This window comes from Haliotis cracherodii, unplaced genomic scaffold (assembly GCF_022045235.1).
Source record: "Haliotis cracherodii isolate W230 unplaced genomic scaffold, xgHalCrac1.p SCAF_2, whole genome shotgun sequence".
Lineage (NCBI taxonomy): Eukaryota > Metazoa > Mollusca > Gastropoda > Lepetellida > Haliotidae > Haliotis > Haliotis cracherodii.
The window spans coordinates 67,055,418-67,073,990 of NW_027266275.1; the positions used below are offsets into that span (position 1 = coordinate 67,055,418).

An 18,573-nucleotide genomic window follows, 5' to 3' on the forward strand; every position below is an offset into this window, starting at 1 on the left:
CAGACCGAACCTACGCGTTACGTGGGTCTGGATTGCACCAAACAGGCTGACGATTCCCAACACAGTCAGATTAGGAGGTCTTAGGATTATATACACCAGGTAGTAGGCAAACCTCCGTTAAAGGTGTACTACATGAAGAAAACACTTTTAGGTGCACCTTGTATGTGTTTATCCTTATACTTATATTGTATGTTATTAACATTATATATCACATTTGTGAAAGATTTATGGTTTTATTAATCAATATTAATCTTTGTAACGAAGGATTAAATATCACATCACCTGGCTTCTAGCTGGGCTTAAACAACATTTACCTCCCCTAAGTACCCGGAAGTAAAACTAGTGGAATGTTGTGTCCTGTCTCAATGGATTGTTTTGATATACTTGTAATAGTTTAAATGATTAGACAATATAGTTTGTGGACAATTTTGTTTAGCCACGCTTTGTTCCAGATATTGACTCAAGCTTCCCATGTTTTGACAAATACTGATGAACTGTTTTAATATGGTTGTAATAACCTGTTTTGTTTAAACGTAGATCTTAACTCGTGACTAGGTTAGTTGTTTTTAATGTTTAGAGTTGAGACCATTGAATGAAGGTGACATGACGATTGTAGTAAACTCTCTGATATTTGTATGATTTAGGAAGTATTGCTATAAGGGTAACGCTTTTTTCAGGGCATTATCATTTGTAGAAGCCCGAGGTTTTCCATGTTTTCCGAGTTGAAAAGACCGAGGGCTTCTGCAAATGATAATGCCCTGAAAAAGAGCGTTACCGTTATTATAGCTAAAATTGATGGAATTTGTTATCAAATAAAAAGAAACAACATCGGTTTTGAAACATTTACTGCAATCAACACGAATGTCACCGACCACATTTTACAAATATGGAAACGTCATAGAACAAGCTAGATGACGTCACTATAATACGTGACGTCATATTCTCAACACTATGACGTCACCTAACAACGGACTTGATAATGGCCCGTCGTCAAGCAATATGAGGGCATTATCAAGTTACAGTGGCCCGCTCATTTCTTATAACGTGCGGGCGGTTTAATGATAATTCTATCCCTTTTAGCTATAATAATGTATACACCACAGCGGTTTGGCTGTTGAGAAACTGAAGACCGAGTTGGGGTGGCGTTCAGCGACTTCGGAAGCGCTGGAGGAAGATCGATTTCATTGAAAAGTATATACCACAATGGTTGTTCAAGAAACTTGCCAATATTTTTTCAGTTTATGATGAATTTTAAAAAGGTTCGTCTATAGTGTTTGACATGACTCGCGATTACCGTGGGAAATCCGAACTGAATGAAAATAGCTGTGTTATCGATAAACGAAACACGATCGTCCAAGGGTACCTAAAGTTCATTTCATTGAATATAAACCTATGAGTATGACTATATGAGAAAGCCAGTGATGTACGCATCTGTCCAATATCCAGGTCAGACATGGCACATGCATTGACGTTCATGAAAATATTCCACATTGGCACTTCTTTAGCCAGGGAATTGTCCCCGATTAATGGAAAAGCAATTTTATTAATCCTGTTTGTAAATCAAAGATTACCACTACCAAATAGTGGTTATTATTTTGCCATGTAAAATTTACTGAGATATTATTAACAGTAAGCTCAAAAAAACTGTTATATAGTTCAGGGCAGCATTCGGCGTATCACGAAGCAATAGGGAAGCCTCACACCGGTACAAATCACGTAACCTCGACTCCAGACCGAACCTACGCGTTACGTGGGTCTGGAATGCACCGCACCCGCCGACGCTTCCCCACGAAGGTAGTGAGGTGGTCTTAGGATTATATACACCAGGTAGTAGGCAAACCTACGTTAAAGGTGTGCTACATGAAGAAAACACTTTTAGGTGCACCTTGTATGTGTTTATCCTTATAGTTATATTGTATGTTATTGACGTTATAGATCACATTTGTGAAAGATTTATGGTTTTATTAATCAATATTAATCTTTGTAACGAAGGATTAAATATCACATCACCTGGCTTCTAGCTGGGCTTAAACAACATTTACCTCCCCTAAGTACCCGGAAGTAAAACTAGTGGAATGTTGTGTCCTGTCTCAATGGATTGTTTTGATATACTTGTAATAGTTTAAATGATTAGACAATATAGTTTGTGGACAATTTTGTTTAGCCACGCTTTGTTCCAGATATTGAGTCAAGCTTCCAACGGTTTGACAAACACTGATTAACTGTTTTAAAATGGTTGTAATAACTTGTTTTGTTTAAACGTAGATCTATACTCGTGACCAGGTTTGTTGTTTTAAATGTTTAGAGTTGACATCATTGAATGAAGGTGACATGACGGATATATACCACACAATATCATCGCATTAAACAACTGTCATAACATGTCACGAATGGGAGGAGCATTCTTAAAGTAACTCAACAGATCGTCCAGAATAGCCAGGGGCATCGTCTCATTTCATGTCATCAAGTGCGATCAATAGTTCCCTAGTTTGAGAAGTATGTGATAGAGTAAATTATCATATTCACACAGACGGTAACACAACAGGGTGTGCAAAACCAGACCCGTATTACACCTGATATGGCATGACAATGCATTTGAATGGACGATCGATATCAGCACGGGTGGGAAGAAATTTGAGTTACGTCCCTTAGTGCCTTATGCGAAAATAACTTTGGTCAATAAGTTACCAAAGCCTGTAAGGTTTTCGTCATGGCCAATCACAGGGTTCAAGCAAATGATGTCATCAGACAAAGACATGTCACCGCCCATGACCTCTTCAAATGTCGAGGCATATTTTAGATACCACTTGGCTGTAGATAATGAAGAGGTAAGTGTGCAATTTTGGAGCAGTTTTATATCTTCCCTTTTTATCTACGCGTTACTCAAATTTATTGAAATTGTTACCAATACCAACACCAACACCAACGTTGCCAAATGTGGTTGGTAAAATACATACTGTGACATACACATGAACAATCTTTTGTATATACATGAGATACTGGAATGAGTAATATTACCTTTTTTTGTTCACAGACTTGAGATATGAAGGCTCTTGAGAAAGGAGATCAACTAGGGTTATAACAAACTCAAATGGACCACTAATTGTAGTTCGTTATAAGCATATTTACAGCATCTATACAGTAAATACACGGAATGACAAAAACAGTTCGTTTTATCCGTCAGTTGGTTATAAACGTGCTCGATAGATACGTAGTTTACTGTATATCTGGCAATATATAGAATTGTCAATTGTGCACCGAGATCATGTAGGTAAACGGTGACTTATACACTACGTCCATGCTGGATTTACCTATTAAAATGAGTGAACCTATTGTGTTTCATTCAGTACCAGTCTTGAGAGGAACAGGTAAATGATAAACAGGTCGGCTCTTTCGATTACTAAGTTCGTTACTAATGACGCTGACTGGTGTCTGATGACCAGTACTGGCTGTCAATGTAGTGAGAGTAAATTTGGTTTTACGCCAGATATGGCCTCCACACATTGTACCGATGGAGTCAATCGAACAAACGCTTTAACCACTTGGCTACCCCACCAGCCCTTGTCAAGGCAGTGATTACGACAAACCACCGAATATGGACGTGGTTTCCATAATTTCTCCAAGTTGGATCTTCTCTTCTGATTGCTACACGCCACTTCATGCCCAAACTCGGATCTTGTGGGAAGCCGTGGTCGTTAGCAGGAATTGCACATTGCACACAACATCGGAAGGTATTTTGTTGGTAAACAATAGCATACGGAGCTAGATACAAGAGTGAAAATTCCGCAGTACCACCTGGGCCGCAGTTTTGTACCTGTGTTTGCCATTTGATCTCAAAACGATTTTATCCTTATCTTAAGCCGAAGTCGAATGGATCAGAAGAGGCAAACACTTTAGCTTGAACGGCATGCATGTGAAGCCGAAGATGTCACATATATCCTGGTGATATTTGCGAATATAATTGCATTTTCATAAATATAAATGACAAATTCCTTTTCATAATCGCAAGAACATCATTGAAAGAAGGTGGCATGACGATTGTAGTGAAATGATGTCCATGATTTTGTTTCAAGCATAAATCTGCGTTTCATACTTGATCCTGAAACATTTATATCCGTATGCTATGGACAGAGTCATACTGCTTGCATGTATGAATGAGTAAGACATTAATGCCACCGTAATTCAAATTAACCAGTCAAGTGAAAGGGGAGTTTCATATTTACTTCTAAAACAATGCCAAAATGTTACTTCGTCCTATCTCCCCAAATTATGGTAGTAACTGAAAGAATACCGGAACCAACTACCGGTACCCCAGACCCGTGAAGTTCCGGGTCAGAATTGGTCGACAGCAACACATGCTTTTCATAAGAGGCGACTAACGGGATCGATTTGTAAGGCTCGTTGACTGGGTTGATGCATGTCTTCGTATCCCAATTACTTAGATCGATGCCCATGATGTCAGTCGCTGGATTGTCTGGTCCATTTACAGACCGCCGTCAAATAGTTAACTCATTGCTGAGTGTGGCTTTAAACAAGAAACAAAAGAACTTCCATATGACACACGTAAACAAAGGTCTTTTTAACCAAAAACAACAAAGGAAACATTTCCATAAACTTTTAATCTAAGCAATAGGTATAGCTTATTGTTTCATACAGTAAAATCGTCCTTAGATATAAGGCGCAAATGATTTTGGATGTGCAGGTGGATGATTTAATACTGACGCAGCAACAAATTCTTCCACTTTATTGTGGTTTCTTTCCTTTTTCATCAGTATGCTTAAATGGATTTCAACATGTTGATATACTATGTAGGCTTTTCAGCTGGTGTATTTTTCATTTTTTCCACTATATCATAAAATGGCTGATTCACTTCCTTGTAGTATGGTAATTCCTGTATTCTCTTGTACCAAGCCACGGCATTGGGGTACTTGGACATATCCCCTGGATAGATGACTCCTGCAGCAAACCCAACTACCACCGCAAAGTCGGCAATGGTGAGGGTATTTCCGGTGAGGAACTTCTTATCTTTGACCAGTGTATCAATCCGCTCGAAGGCCTTGAAGATGTTCTCTTCTTGTTCTTTTGTCCTATCGGTTTTTTATCTTAATGGCATCATCTGAAATGAGGTGAGGTGAGGTGAGATGAAATGGGGTTTAACGTCGCGTACAAAACTATTGCACTGACATAGCGACGTGTGTGTGGCTGCCTTCGTGCGTGCCCTTGTCCGGACTAATGTCGATTTTATGCCACAGTTTAGATGCAATTGTGTTTAACGTCGCGTCCAAGATTATTGCACTTATATAGCGACGTGCATGCACGTGTCTGTGTGACTGCTTGTACTAGTCTGGACTGATGCCGACTTATAGTGCTAGCTCACTGAGATACCATGCCGCAGTTTAACATGAATACCCCAATCAGACACAGTATACTGACTCCGAGCCGACCAGTCCTTGTTTTAGCCCCTTAATGCCCAGCGCCAGACAGGGTAACAACAAGTACCAACTTTTAGCGTCTTTTGGTATGACGCGGCCGGGGATCGAACCTCGAACCTTCCGCTCTCCGGGCGGACGCTCTACCACTAGACCACGGAGGCGGTCCCATCCGAAATGAGACATGTATTCCTTTTACAGGGTTTCCAACGTGTGAGAATCGTTCTTTAGTTACGAAAAGTTTTAAGGAATATCCTCATCCAAACTGAAAGCCGGTTTCCAAATTCCTCAGTCGGTATCTTACAACTACTGTCTATTTATGAAAGAGTTCTACCCATTTGATCACGTAAGTACATTTATATCTCAGGTGGGCTGTCAGCACCGATAATTGCGGGCATGTGAATATATACATGTATTACACTTCCATTGCAACAGATACCATAACATACAGAGAGAATACTACACTCATTCTCGTTAGATACTTTTTTACGAAACGAGTTGACCTTCTTTGGTATCTGACCAAGCAAAAGCGAGGTCAAATATCATAGAAAGTACACGGTATCTAACGAGAATGAGTGTGGTATTTTATTCATTACCCACGTTAAATATGTATTTAAGTGTAAATACAAAACAACTTTAGTTCGTTAACAGACCAAACTGAAACCGGTTGCAAAATCTGGTTGCGCATGGATGTTGATGTATGCCCAAATATGGGCATTGTTGACATTTCTATGCATACGCATTAACAACGTGCTCTTGCTGTTGTGTACGACACACTTGTGACGTACAGGTTTAGTATGTTACCACCTGTATCCTCACCACGTGGGTAATAAAAACTATTATATAAAGATATTTAGAAGAAACCATACTCGTTTCATTCCATAGACATTGTTCGTTTCCTTCGTGGAATGGGGCATATACTTGTTTTCGATATCTTGACACGTTAGTATTTCCATTTTCAAATCACGAGTGTTCCACGCCACATGTAAAGACTATTCTATGAAGGGTTGTTGACACTGTACAACACGTGCACTGACCACATCGTCCAACATGGTTCTGTAGAAGACCCCCAGATCATAGTCCAGGAGTCGGTCCACCTCTGCCCTCTTCTGGAGGTCCCGGGGGTACAGGCTGTTGTCCTCACCCCCATACTTCCCCACCAGGTAGCGCATGATGGCGCGGCTGTGGATACAATGCAGTTAAGTGGTGAGAGTTACAATATCATAAGATAAAATTGTATCCTCATCCTCGATTACAAAGTTATTGTCTCCATTCTGTTATGATAAAACACCCTGAACCCGGTCTCCAGGATATCCCCATCCTGGACCTGATTTGAATGTCACAGCGCAACCAGTAGTCTCAAGTCGAATAACATTCATGAGCGAGAGCAATCCTGCGAGAAATGTAGATTGCGATCATCACCGACAAGAAGCCATGGTTGCGAATGGGTCCAAGGTATTTATTATAACTGAATGGAGATATAATAACACTGTGTAATCAAGGATGATGTATCGTCAGAAAAGGGCCCGTTGAAAAGGACATCTTATAATTTACGACTGTCGTCTCATAAGCTAACATAGAATTTACGATACCTCAAGCGCAGCGGGGCCATTTGGCCTTCACTTCCGATGAATGCTATTGGTGGAACATGACATGCTCGACCGTTTCGCGAACAGTTGGTGTTAGAAATATGAATACGTATGAATCCCTGTAAGGTTGTGGCGCTTTCAGATGTGCGTAACGTTCTGTCTTGGAAATGTGCACAGTATCAATCAATCAGTTTATTCATATATAAGTGTAAGGCCACAGGCCCATAGTACAGAATACATGACAATGTGGAAGCGGTTAGGAATGTTACAAGGATTCATTTCTTAATAACATGGCATGATATATAAAGAGAGAGAGATTTGTATAGCCGTTTTGCTAACATGTGAAATTAAAGAGATAAACTTGTATTTTTTTGGATGTACATAGTATTTCTGTTCAATATATTTTTCCTTAAATTATCATTTTTACAACATACAAGTAGAAAATGAAATTCATCTTCGACAACATTTAAAGAACATTGTTTACATAATCTTAAACATTTGGGTATTTTGTTGTGCCTGCCAACTTCAACCATTAATTTGTGTGAGCTGCATCTAAATTGTGTTAATGATATTCTGCATTTTCTTATATTTACATTAGTTAAATATTTTTCTGCGCATATAGCATTATAAAATATCTATAATATTCGCATTTGCTAGAAACATCTACAGTAGATCTCCATGTTTGAAAGTACATGTCAAAAAGCGTCTGCCTCATTTTCGATATGAACATGGCATGATTCTCTAAGAAACATTGGTTTTTCCCATATGTAACCATACCCACATTTATACAGTAGACATTTAACATTGTATGCCCAATTTTGATCTCCATTCCTTTCATACAATAGCATCATATAATAACATTTTTTTGGCAATCTACGTACTGGCATTTTTAGTAATTTTAACCAGTATCTTATGATTTTTAAGTAGTGATATATATACAAGGGCATGCGACCACATTCACCATAAACCATTACGTTAGACGTACTATGTTTAACACCAAGAAATCTTTTGCATGCGTATAAATGTACGGATTCAATTTCTTTAGCCTCTGCAAAACCCCATAGGAAAGAATAGGAGCTATTTTTGTGTCAAAGATTTTGAAGAAAGATTTATAAGCACACTCGCTAAAATGTTCAAAAGTTTGTAAAATGCCCAATAGCATCTATTTAGCTTGGATTGCTGCATTACATATATGTCGGTTCCATGATAATTTACTTGAAAATATTACACCAAGATATTTATATGAGGTTTTAGTTTGGAGTAATTGTCCCCGAAAGTACCACTTTTCGTTTTTTGACAGCGTATTTCCTTTGCTAAATACAACAATTTTTGTCTTATCTAGATTGACATTAAGTTTCCACGTATCACAGTACAATTCTAGCTGATTTATCAAAGTTTGTAAACCTTTTACAGTACTCGAGAACATGATTATATCATCTGCAAATAGTAACATAAATATTAAGTAACATAAAGTTCAGGATGTAATTGTATACCATCATCATAATTTCTTTTGATTTGGGGTGCAAGCTCATTAATTAAAAAAAACAGAACAAAAAAGGGCTTAATACACATCCTTGGCGTACACCAGTATGACATATAAAAGAATCTGAATACATGCCGTTTTGTTTAACACATGATTTAACTTCCTTATAAATACCACATAACAATTTACCCATTTTATTACTGACACCATGTGAATTAAATAGATACCATAACTTATCTCTACAGACTGAATCGAATGCTTTCGATAAATCTACAAATATAGCATACAATTTTCCACGTTTTCGTTGAATATACCTATCTATAAGAGTCTGGAGAATAAACATATTATCAGTGGTTGAGTAACCTTGTCGAAAACCTGCTTGCTCTTCCTCAATCTTATCAAGTGCTTCCGACCACAATACCAAGCGTTTATTAATAATGCTAAGAAATATCTCACTGAATATACTGGTAAGTGTAATCCCCCTATAATTTTCAACATCAGTCACTGAGCCTTTTTTTGTGAATTGGAACGATAGTTCCAAGTGTCCAACCTTTTGGAAAGTTAGAGGTATCCATTATTGTATTGAATAATATTTCCAAATACGACAGGGTATTATCAAGAGAGTATTTAAAGAATTCTGTTATAAGTTTATCAAATCCCGGGCTTTTCAAGTTTTTCAGATTTTGAAAAACAGATTTAATTTCTTCTTTTGAGATTGGGGAATCTAATATTTCCGTTGCAAAATTGGTTTCATCATTATCAAAAGAGTTCAACAGGAAGTTATTTGTGGAATCATCACCGCTGAAAAGATTTTTGAAGTAATTAAACCACTCATTCATTTCTATGTTACTTTTAGTTTCCTTCTTTTTGCTGATGTTTTTCAAGGTCGTCCAAAACTGTTTTGATGAGCTGATACTTTCTTCTAGTTTTTCTCTGCTTCTATCCATGAAATTTTGTTTCTTTTTTCTGCAAGTAGTTTTATACTTATTTTTCGAATCAGTGTACTTAGCATGTGAGTCTTTATCCTTTAATTTTCTGAAATGGTTTAAAAGAGTGCATCTTTCCTTCTTTAACAACTCACATTCCCAGTCAAAATACTGTTAACTTTCTCTGCTAGGGGTTACTTCCCTTTTCATTACATTCCCTGCATATGTAATAGCTTCTGTAAATAACGATACACTTTCATCAATATTTGTAAAAACAGATTCAATAGCTTCTCTTAGGAGGCATGCAAAGGTGTCTGATAACAGTCGTTCTTGGAAAATATCTGCTTTGCTGTTTTCCCACTTAAACATTGAATGACTATGGTAGGCGTTTTCAAATGATGTTTTTCCACCTGAATGTGCACAGCAGATGCTCTTACCTCTCCCACAGCGTGAAGTCGCCATCTACAATTGTTGGGGTCGTGTGGTCCGGATTTATCTGAAATATTCACAAAATACGTTCACAGACAACTTGAGTGAGGGTGTTTCCGGCAAAGCAAGGAACAAAATTAAAGCGAATCTGAGATTCGAACGCACCGGCCGAGGGTACTGACAAGGGAGGCAACTCCGTACTGTTATTGCAATATCTGGTCTAAAGTATAAGTATCGCTCTGTGAAAACGTACGTCTCTCTACAGGTAGTATGTTTGTTTGGAACTTTGTGGTATAACCATTTATTAGTTGCTTGAAGCTACCTTTCACATAAAAAATACGAGAAATAATAGTTCAATCTCGAAATGTAATTATATTCCAATAAAGAAATGAGGTGACTAGAAAATCAATTAAAAAGGTTGTCCTCATTGCTAACGGTACAGTTAACCCTTCACTATCGTTCCCCGAACGTCCAACTTTCCCCTAACCAGCGTGACTGTGTGTGTGTAGTAACGATATAAATGTTTCACATTATCGTTAATAATGAGAACAACTAATTTGACTGTTTTTTTCTGCTTCTAGTATATCTAATCTCATACAGTTGTCGATATGAGTTCATAGATTAGATCATATATATGGTCATGCTAGAATGCGATCATTCACTGGTTTGCCTGGCGAAGGATCGAGTATTTACAGGCTGACGTGGTTTAGCTGGCGATCATTCACTGGTTTGCCTGGCGAAAGATCGAGTATTTAGTATTTACAGGCTGACGTAGTTTAGTTGGCGATCATTCACTGGTTTGTCTGGTGAAGGATCGCGTATTTAGTATTTACAGGCTGACGTAGTTTAGCTGGCGATCATTCACTGGGTTGCCTGGCGAAGGATCGAGTATTTTCAGGATGAGGTGGTTCAGCTGGCGATCATTCACTGGTTTGCCTGGCGAAGGGTCGTGTATTTACAGGCTGACGTGGGTTAACTGGCGATCATTCATTGGTTTGTCTGGCGAAGGGTCGCGTATTTAGTATTTACAGGTTGACGTGATTTAGCTAGCGATCATTCACTGGTTTGCCTGGTGAAGGATCGAGTATTAAGTATTTACAGGCTGACGTGGTTTATCTGGCGATCATTCACTGGTTTGCCTGGCGAAGGATCGAGTATTAAGTATTTACAGGCTGACGTGGTTGCCGACTACAGCAACACAGCCGCTGTCCCTTATTACTGACAAAGGGCCATGAAGCTAGTTCCCATATCGATGTCATTCTTTTGTGAACACCGGTTTCTGAAGTAGAGCTAATTACTAAGTTGGTTCCCGGCTCTCTATGCGTGTCGTCAACTTATACTGAGACATGGTGAGCCCCAATTTAAGCTATGACCATCCATTTTAAGCCCAGTTGTGTTGGGCGTCTCAAATAGCCAGTTCCCTTGAAATGATTTCACCACCAGAAGAATGCTATAACCTTGATCAAACAACTGACAATATGTAGGGCAGTATTCCAGCAGGTCCAGCATTTGGTGACTAGTTTTAACAAATTTTGAGGTACAATCGAGCATGCTCTTTCTACGAAGATTTCAAAGAGAGCCATACGACTCTTGTTAAGCTGTACACCTATGTATCATACCAGCATGTGGCGGCGTTAAGAGGGACAGTCAATGACAAGGACTGGTATTGCGACCCGGTGGAAGGTGCATCCTCTCTTATACAAATTCCGAATGAGGAATATAAAAATTGAAACAGTATGGTCAACAACAAAAGTTCCTGTGACATTGATTAAGATTTAAGGCAAAGTTATGTTTTTTACCAAATCTTAAACAATTTCGGTTTGCAACAGATAAAAGACTCCTGTAAGTGTTCAAACGGTTTAATTTGCAATACTGACTTCAGAAAATGCGTGATTTCATTAAAAAAAAACATGAACATGCCAAAATGTCAATTTACAATTCAATAGAGTGTGTCCACCTCTGGTTGCGATCAGGCGCCTATCCATCTCATCCCACATGTGCTCGATTGGTGAGACATCAGGGGAGCGAGCCGGCCAGGGGATGACATTCAAGTTGTTTTGTTGAAGAGAATCCTGAACAAGTCGAGCAATATGAGGCCGGGCAGTGTCATGTTGAAAGGTAACGCCTGGGTCATAACGACGCAAAAAACGGTAGAACAACAGGGCCGATGATCTCGTCGCGGTAGCGCTGTCCATTGAGATTTACCTGTACCACTATCAAACGGGTCCTCTGTCTTGCTGTAATCCCACCCCATACCATAACGCTGCCGCCCCCGAACCGATCTTCTTCCATGACACAATGATTGACATAACTTTCACCTCGACGTCGGTACACTCGAATCCGTCCATCTCTGTGGCTGAGGTGAAAACGAGACTCGCCAGTGAATAGAACTTGTCCCCACTGCATGGCCGTCCAGCGTAGACGCTGTCTGCACCACTGTAGACGTGCTTGACGGTGGTTTCCTGTCAAAATGGGACGTCTGGTGGGTCTTCTGGCGACAATCCCTGCACATCTGAGGCGACGACGTACGGCTTGTGAAGATATTCGTCGAAGGCCAGGGATGCTTCTTGCAGTCACTGTTGCTGGCTGGAATCGATTTCGTAGGTGTGTTGTTCGAATCCAGATTTCTTGTCGATTATTGGTTACGCGTGGCCTGCCACTCCGAGGATGGTCTCTGACTGCATTCGTCTGTTGCCAAAGTTGCCATAAAAACCAAATGGTGTTTCTGTGGACGTTAAGTTGTCTCGCAACATCACGTTGACTCGATCCTGCTTCAAGCATACTTTTCTGTAGCAGTTGCGTTTTTGTGACTTGATTCCATATATGTACTAACAATATTAAAAACCAAACTTTACTTGTTTGAAAAATACACTAAAATATTGGTGTCACAGTGACTTTTGTTGTTGAGTATACGATGTAAATGTATTTCTTAGCGAAAAATCTACCAGGTACGAGGAAATATGAATTATCAGTCCCGATCGAATTCTTTTGATTAAGTCCAGAGCTTCGATCAGACACTTGTAATTTCGTTACAGGTACCCATGTACACAGTAGGATTATCTCCTGAGCGGAGACATCAGCTCAGTCGGTTGACTCACCCTTTCCATAACCATAAGAAATGTCTGCTAAAATAAGACTCCATTGTACGATTCCGATTGTATCATAAGCATGAAATTTATGAATCCTATGAGTCTTGTGGAGAGACTGTATCTTTATGCATAGATCTAAATAGGAAACTGCTCGGGTGAGTGACTTCAACGCTATTACGTTTAGACATGTATCAGACATACCAGACTGCACTTGTGGATATCACTTTGAAGATGCAATTCACTTTTTCAATATCTGCCCAAAATACGATAATATCAGAAACACTGTTTATTTCTACACACATGGATATGATTTAAAAACAATATTACATGGCAGTAGTTCAGTCAGCAGTTCTACAAACATGACTATTCTTAAATCAGTTCACGATTTCATTGTCAAAAGCAAAAGATTTGAGTAGCTTAATTGTATGTATGTAGTAATGGAAAACTGCATTATATTATTTCACAGACACCACCTGCTTCAATGTATTGGCTTCATGTATTTCATTTGTGCAGGTAGTATGTTTATGTTTAGCACTGTCTTATATATAACCAGCTGTTGTTAAATTTTTACCTGGAGAGTTATTCACATAACCAAGTTTTGCGTGTTTACCGATCGAGATTTCGTTTGAAATAAAAATATGCTTGAACCAAATAAGAAACAGGAGAAGCCATTTCACTGGTCTCCCTTTTCTATCTCAGGTGGGTAAATCAGTGGAAGGAACATAGCCATTTGTCCTTAACTGAACGATATCAGATCATCGATACACCTGAAGCTTAAGTTAAACTAAATCTTAAACCAAATTCCCGTGTTTTTATTTTGCCAATCCTAGCAGAAATGTCGATTCATCAGCATAAAGAAACAGACCAAGGGGCGGAGCACACGTGGGGCTGATAAGGATGTTTATGAAACAGGTAGCAAAGATGATCATACTCGGTGAGAAACATTGTCAATAAACACAGGTAACCCTATACGTCATATCAGACCGTTGAGAAAGGAAGGTCTCATCCGTGTTTTGCTGACCTTAAAGTCACGGGTGGGTAGCTGTGTCGAATGTTCTTTGTGTGAAGCCCGTTTACCATAGCAATGTACATCGTGTTATGTGACCTGGTTTCTGAAATGAGGGGGGGGGGGGGGGGGGGGGGGGGGGGGCGAATTTCCCTGCGGGGCCTCTGCTCCATTATTTTTAAGGATTGGAGAGTGACGAGGATATTCCCCTACTTAATACTCATCCCTACTTTTACATTTTGACAAAATATTGTTTTGTCGAAAATATTTGAAAAATAAACCAGAACGCTTTGTTGTCTGTATTTATACTGCGTGAGTCGCCCTTGCGTGATGCACGAGGAATGTGTTCTCTTCCGCTGTTGCATATATATGTAGATATGTGATCTGTATGTTGTTAAACGTAAATTAAAACAAAATATATGTCGAAATGTTGTATAACATGAATTAAAACAAAATCTATGTGAAATATAATTATTATAAGTTGATCGGTCAATTATGTGATCCATTTGCAACAGTAAAACCATAAACTATTGGTAATAAAATGTTATGTTTTATACTGATCTATATGTTCTAAAACACTGCTAATAAAATTGATGTATTAAACAAGTAAGCCCACTTATTTCACTTCTCCAACAATCTGACCCAAGCCCAATATCAAGACCCCGAATGATATAGTGGGCCACACCCGCCACTTAATCCCCGAGTTGATTTGGTAACCCCCTACCGATGTCGGGAAAGTAGAGGGACACCCCCGGGACTCGGCGGGATACCTTGCTTTCGGTGTCGCAACACGCTCTCTGTACGTGACATCGTTTTACCATCACATACATGTAAGGGATCAGTTCCAAAGTTCGATGTCCGATGACACAAGACACCCCCTCCCTCCCTCAACCAATCATCATATATTTCCCCAAAAAGAACCACCCACGGTGGTACAGGAGAAACAGTTTCTTAACATGATAGTAATTCATATTTAACAAGATGTCGGTTATACTGTACAAATATTTGGCGATAAACATTTGCTTGAAGATTTGTACGAACATTTAAACAGAAACACTTACATAAACAAACACACATATACACAGTTACACACAAAGGTACGTATCTATTATACATATGAATTGTGCAAGGTTCTTGATTTCTTTTACATTTCGGGTACTCAACATTTTTTTGTATTTTATTATATTCGGAAATTGTGTCTATTTATTCGAGATAAGTTTAGATCTAGATTCACGGGACGCTTCACATTTAAACAGGTAGTGGAATTCATCGGCTATAGCTGGCGACATACACAGTTTACATGTACTAAATTCTCTGTTTATACCCAGCCAACGGCCAACTTCGACAGGTAGATTATGGTTACAGGTTCTATGTTTTAGAATAGGATAATAAATGTGTAGGAGAAGAAAGTTTTCAAATGACGGGATATCTTTTAAAGATATCGCATACAAAATTGAAATCATGTAAGTACGCACTATGCACGCACGCCTATGAGTTAGAGTTTTTACCGAAATCGAACATTTGAACTGGTACCTGATATGAGTGTCTTCGAAAACACATATAGAATACCAATGAGTTGTTAAATCTAAAATTGTAATTGAAATTCAGGGTTGAATGTATTTTCCAGTTTATATTTTCAATTATTTTGTTTGCAGGAAGATTTTCCTCGTTAACCCGGAAGTAATATGGGTGATGAATATAGTCGCTTAAAAAAGAATATTTGATGTTGCGTGCAAAATATATTTTATAGTGAGGAATGTAGGGTCGGTAGTTAAAGGAGGTAAGGCGTCGGACGTGTTTGTTGCAGGCATCCAATGTAGATATAGGTGTGTTTGATAAAAAAAACATTTCAAAAGATAATTACAGTTCATTAATTCGACCGCTTCGGTGAATCACGAATCTCTCGCATCATATTCTGATACCGGACAGATCAATAAAAACGCATGTTTTTGAGTGAAGTTTGTTTGTTTGTTTGTTTGTTTGTTGTTTAACGCCGCACTCCGCAATATTCCAGCTATATGACGGCGGTCTGTAAAATAATCTAGTCTGGACCAGACAATCCAGTCATTGACATCATGAGCATCGATCCACGCAATTGGGTTGGTAAACAGGTTGGTGGTTTGTTGTTTAACGCCGCACTCGGCAATATTCCAGCTGTATGACGGCGGTCTCTATATAATCGAGTCTGGACTAGACAACCCAGTGATTGATATCATGAGCATCGATCCACGCAATTGGGATCGATGACATGTATCAACCAAGTCAGCGAGCCTGACCACCCGATCCCGTTAGTCGCCTTTTACGGCAAGCATGGGTTGCTGAAGACCTATTCTACCCCGGATCTTCACGGGTCTTGAGTGAAGTAAGTGGATGACCGTTGTTTACTACCGTAATTGGCAATATCCTAGATATATCACGGCCGTCTGGCCACAATTGAGTCCAGCAGATTAGGCAAGTTGTTTGTTTGTTTGTTTGTTGTGTAACACCGCACTCAGCAATATTCCAGCTACGTCAATCTGTAAATAATCGAGTCTGGACCATACAATCCAGTGATTGACGTCATGAGCATCGATCCACGCAATTGGAATCGATGACATGTATCAACCAAGTCAGCGATCCTCACCACCCGATCCCGTTAGTCGTCTCTTACGATAAGCATAGTCATCTTTTACGGCAAGCATTGGTTGCTGAAGACCTGTTCTACCCCGGATCTTCACGGGTCGGGGCAAGATGACACCAACCGGGTCCTATTTAGACAACTTTCGGATAATGGGCACATTCGGGGTGACAATGCAGGGAAAGTGGGAAATTTGCAGGAATTGTATGACATAAATGTTTCGCAATACTGTTAACGAACTGGGACTGTGTCGGCCAGGCCCGATTTAGTTGCCTCTTACAAGCTACACTAGGATGGCGGGGACCTAGTCAAACCCGGGTCTCTGTTAGGATCTCACCTTTATGAACTCGGGGCTAAGATGACCTTTGTTGTGGTACTCGAGTTGTTTTAACTCAAGTTGTACACCAAGAGCCTTGGATGTCATGCGGACAGAACGACATGGCGGGCTTGCAGGGAAGTGATACAACTGAATACTCGCCATCTTAGCTGGGGCCACGTTCCACACAAAACTCGCTCTCGGGTTTATGAATGGGGTATGTCAACAACCGGGCTATCTGCTATGGAAACAGGTCGAGCGAGAAGAGCTACCTTTATCCATCTAGGTCAAAACATAGTTAGGAAAGACTCAAAGATAAAAGTCCCAAGGTTGTTTTACACGTGATGAATGGACTTGAATTGGTTAAGGTTTTATTTATTTTATAAGGCTCATGTAATCGCATGCATTCCTCCATTGTATACACACTGTATTCAACGATTGCTGGGGACACAGTGTCTCACCATGAGCTGTAAACTCAGACTCATTTTCTGAGACTAACCCTCCTGTCTCAGAAAATAACTTACGTGCTACACCGACTTAAGGATTGTCTGCTATGTTGTGCGTGAGGTGAAATGGGGTTTTACAACGCGTCGAAGATTATTGCGTGTGTGTGTGTGTGTGTGTGTGTGTGTGTGTGTGTGCGCGCGCGCGCGCGCGTGCGTGCGTGTGATATGCCGATTTATATAATGCTAGCTCACTGAGATATCATGCAGCAGTTTAACATGAATATACTGACTCCAAGCCGACCAGTCCTTGTTTTATCCCCTTAATGCCGAGTGCCAGACAGGGTAACTACAAGTACCATTTTTTAACGTCCTTTGGTGTGACGCTCTCCGGACAGACGCTCTACCACTAGACCACGGAGGCGGTCGCTATGTTGTAAGTGAAATGATGTTCAAAGTCAAAATTTGTTTGTCAGACAGACCATCTGTAATTTCTCGTAACTCGTGGATTATTCTTCAGTCAAACATATTGCCAACCGTAATAAGAATATCAATAGCTTTCAATTTAAGTGCGTGATGTATCCACATGATTCGAATGTGGGGAAAATATATGTATCATGCCATCCAGACATCATACAAAGCTACAGCATACGTTACTTTTATGGCAGTAGGCAAAATGGTTGTTTTAGTAATAATGTAATATGCATGCCATTGTATCTTTAAAAGAATCGCTGGGTTCGAATCTCGGTGAGCCTCGATTATGTTTCTTGGTTCTGCCGTATTCGTGGGTGAGGTGAGGTGGAATGGGGTTTCACGTCACGTCCAAGATTATCGCACTTGTATAGCGGCTTGCATGCACGTGCTCCAGATTAAGCTGACAGGCCACAATATAACTGGAATATTATTAAAAGCTGCTTTAAACCCGATTCACACACGGACTCATTAAAACAATCACAAATACAAAATTCCTAATTGTCATTATTCCTCCCATAGTAGATACAATTTCGGCTTCAACAGAATTAAAAGTGTCATTTCTTTTTTAGGAATTGGCTTATAATATCAGTTATGACAGCCTTCATGTGTTTTTTCTCTGGAACCAGAACCCCTGGAACATTGACGATGCTATCAACATTTCGTTTGATTCATCGAGACTTGAATATTGTCAAGCAGTGTGATATAACACATGGTTCATAAAAATGGTTATCAATAGAAGCTACATGTATTTGCAGCCTCCAGCTATGTTGAA

The 18,573-nt window shown here is 39.5% G+C and overlaps 1 protein-coding gene across 1 annotated transcript; it reads right to left on the reverse strand.

Moving 5' to 3' along the window:
• Positions 1 to 4,664: 4,664 nt before the first annotated feature.
• Positions 4,665 to 17,063, reverse strand: LOC139469468 (glutathione S-transferase 1-1-like). Its single transcript, XM_071251650.1, has 4 exons — positions 16,906 to 17,063; positions 9,865 to 9,923; positions 6,467 to 6,611; positions 4,665 to 5,116 (listed from the first exon to the last, which is right to left on the reverse strand). The coding sequence occupies exons 1-4, from the start codon at positions 17,047 to 17,049 to the stop codon at positions 5,099 to 5,101; spliced, it is 366 nt and encodes a 121-aa protein (XP_071107751.1). The 5' UTR covers positions 17,050 to 17,063; the 3' UTR covers positions 4,665 to 5,098.
• Positions 17,064 to 18,573: the final 1,510 nt, after the last annotated feature.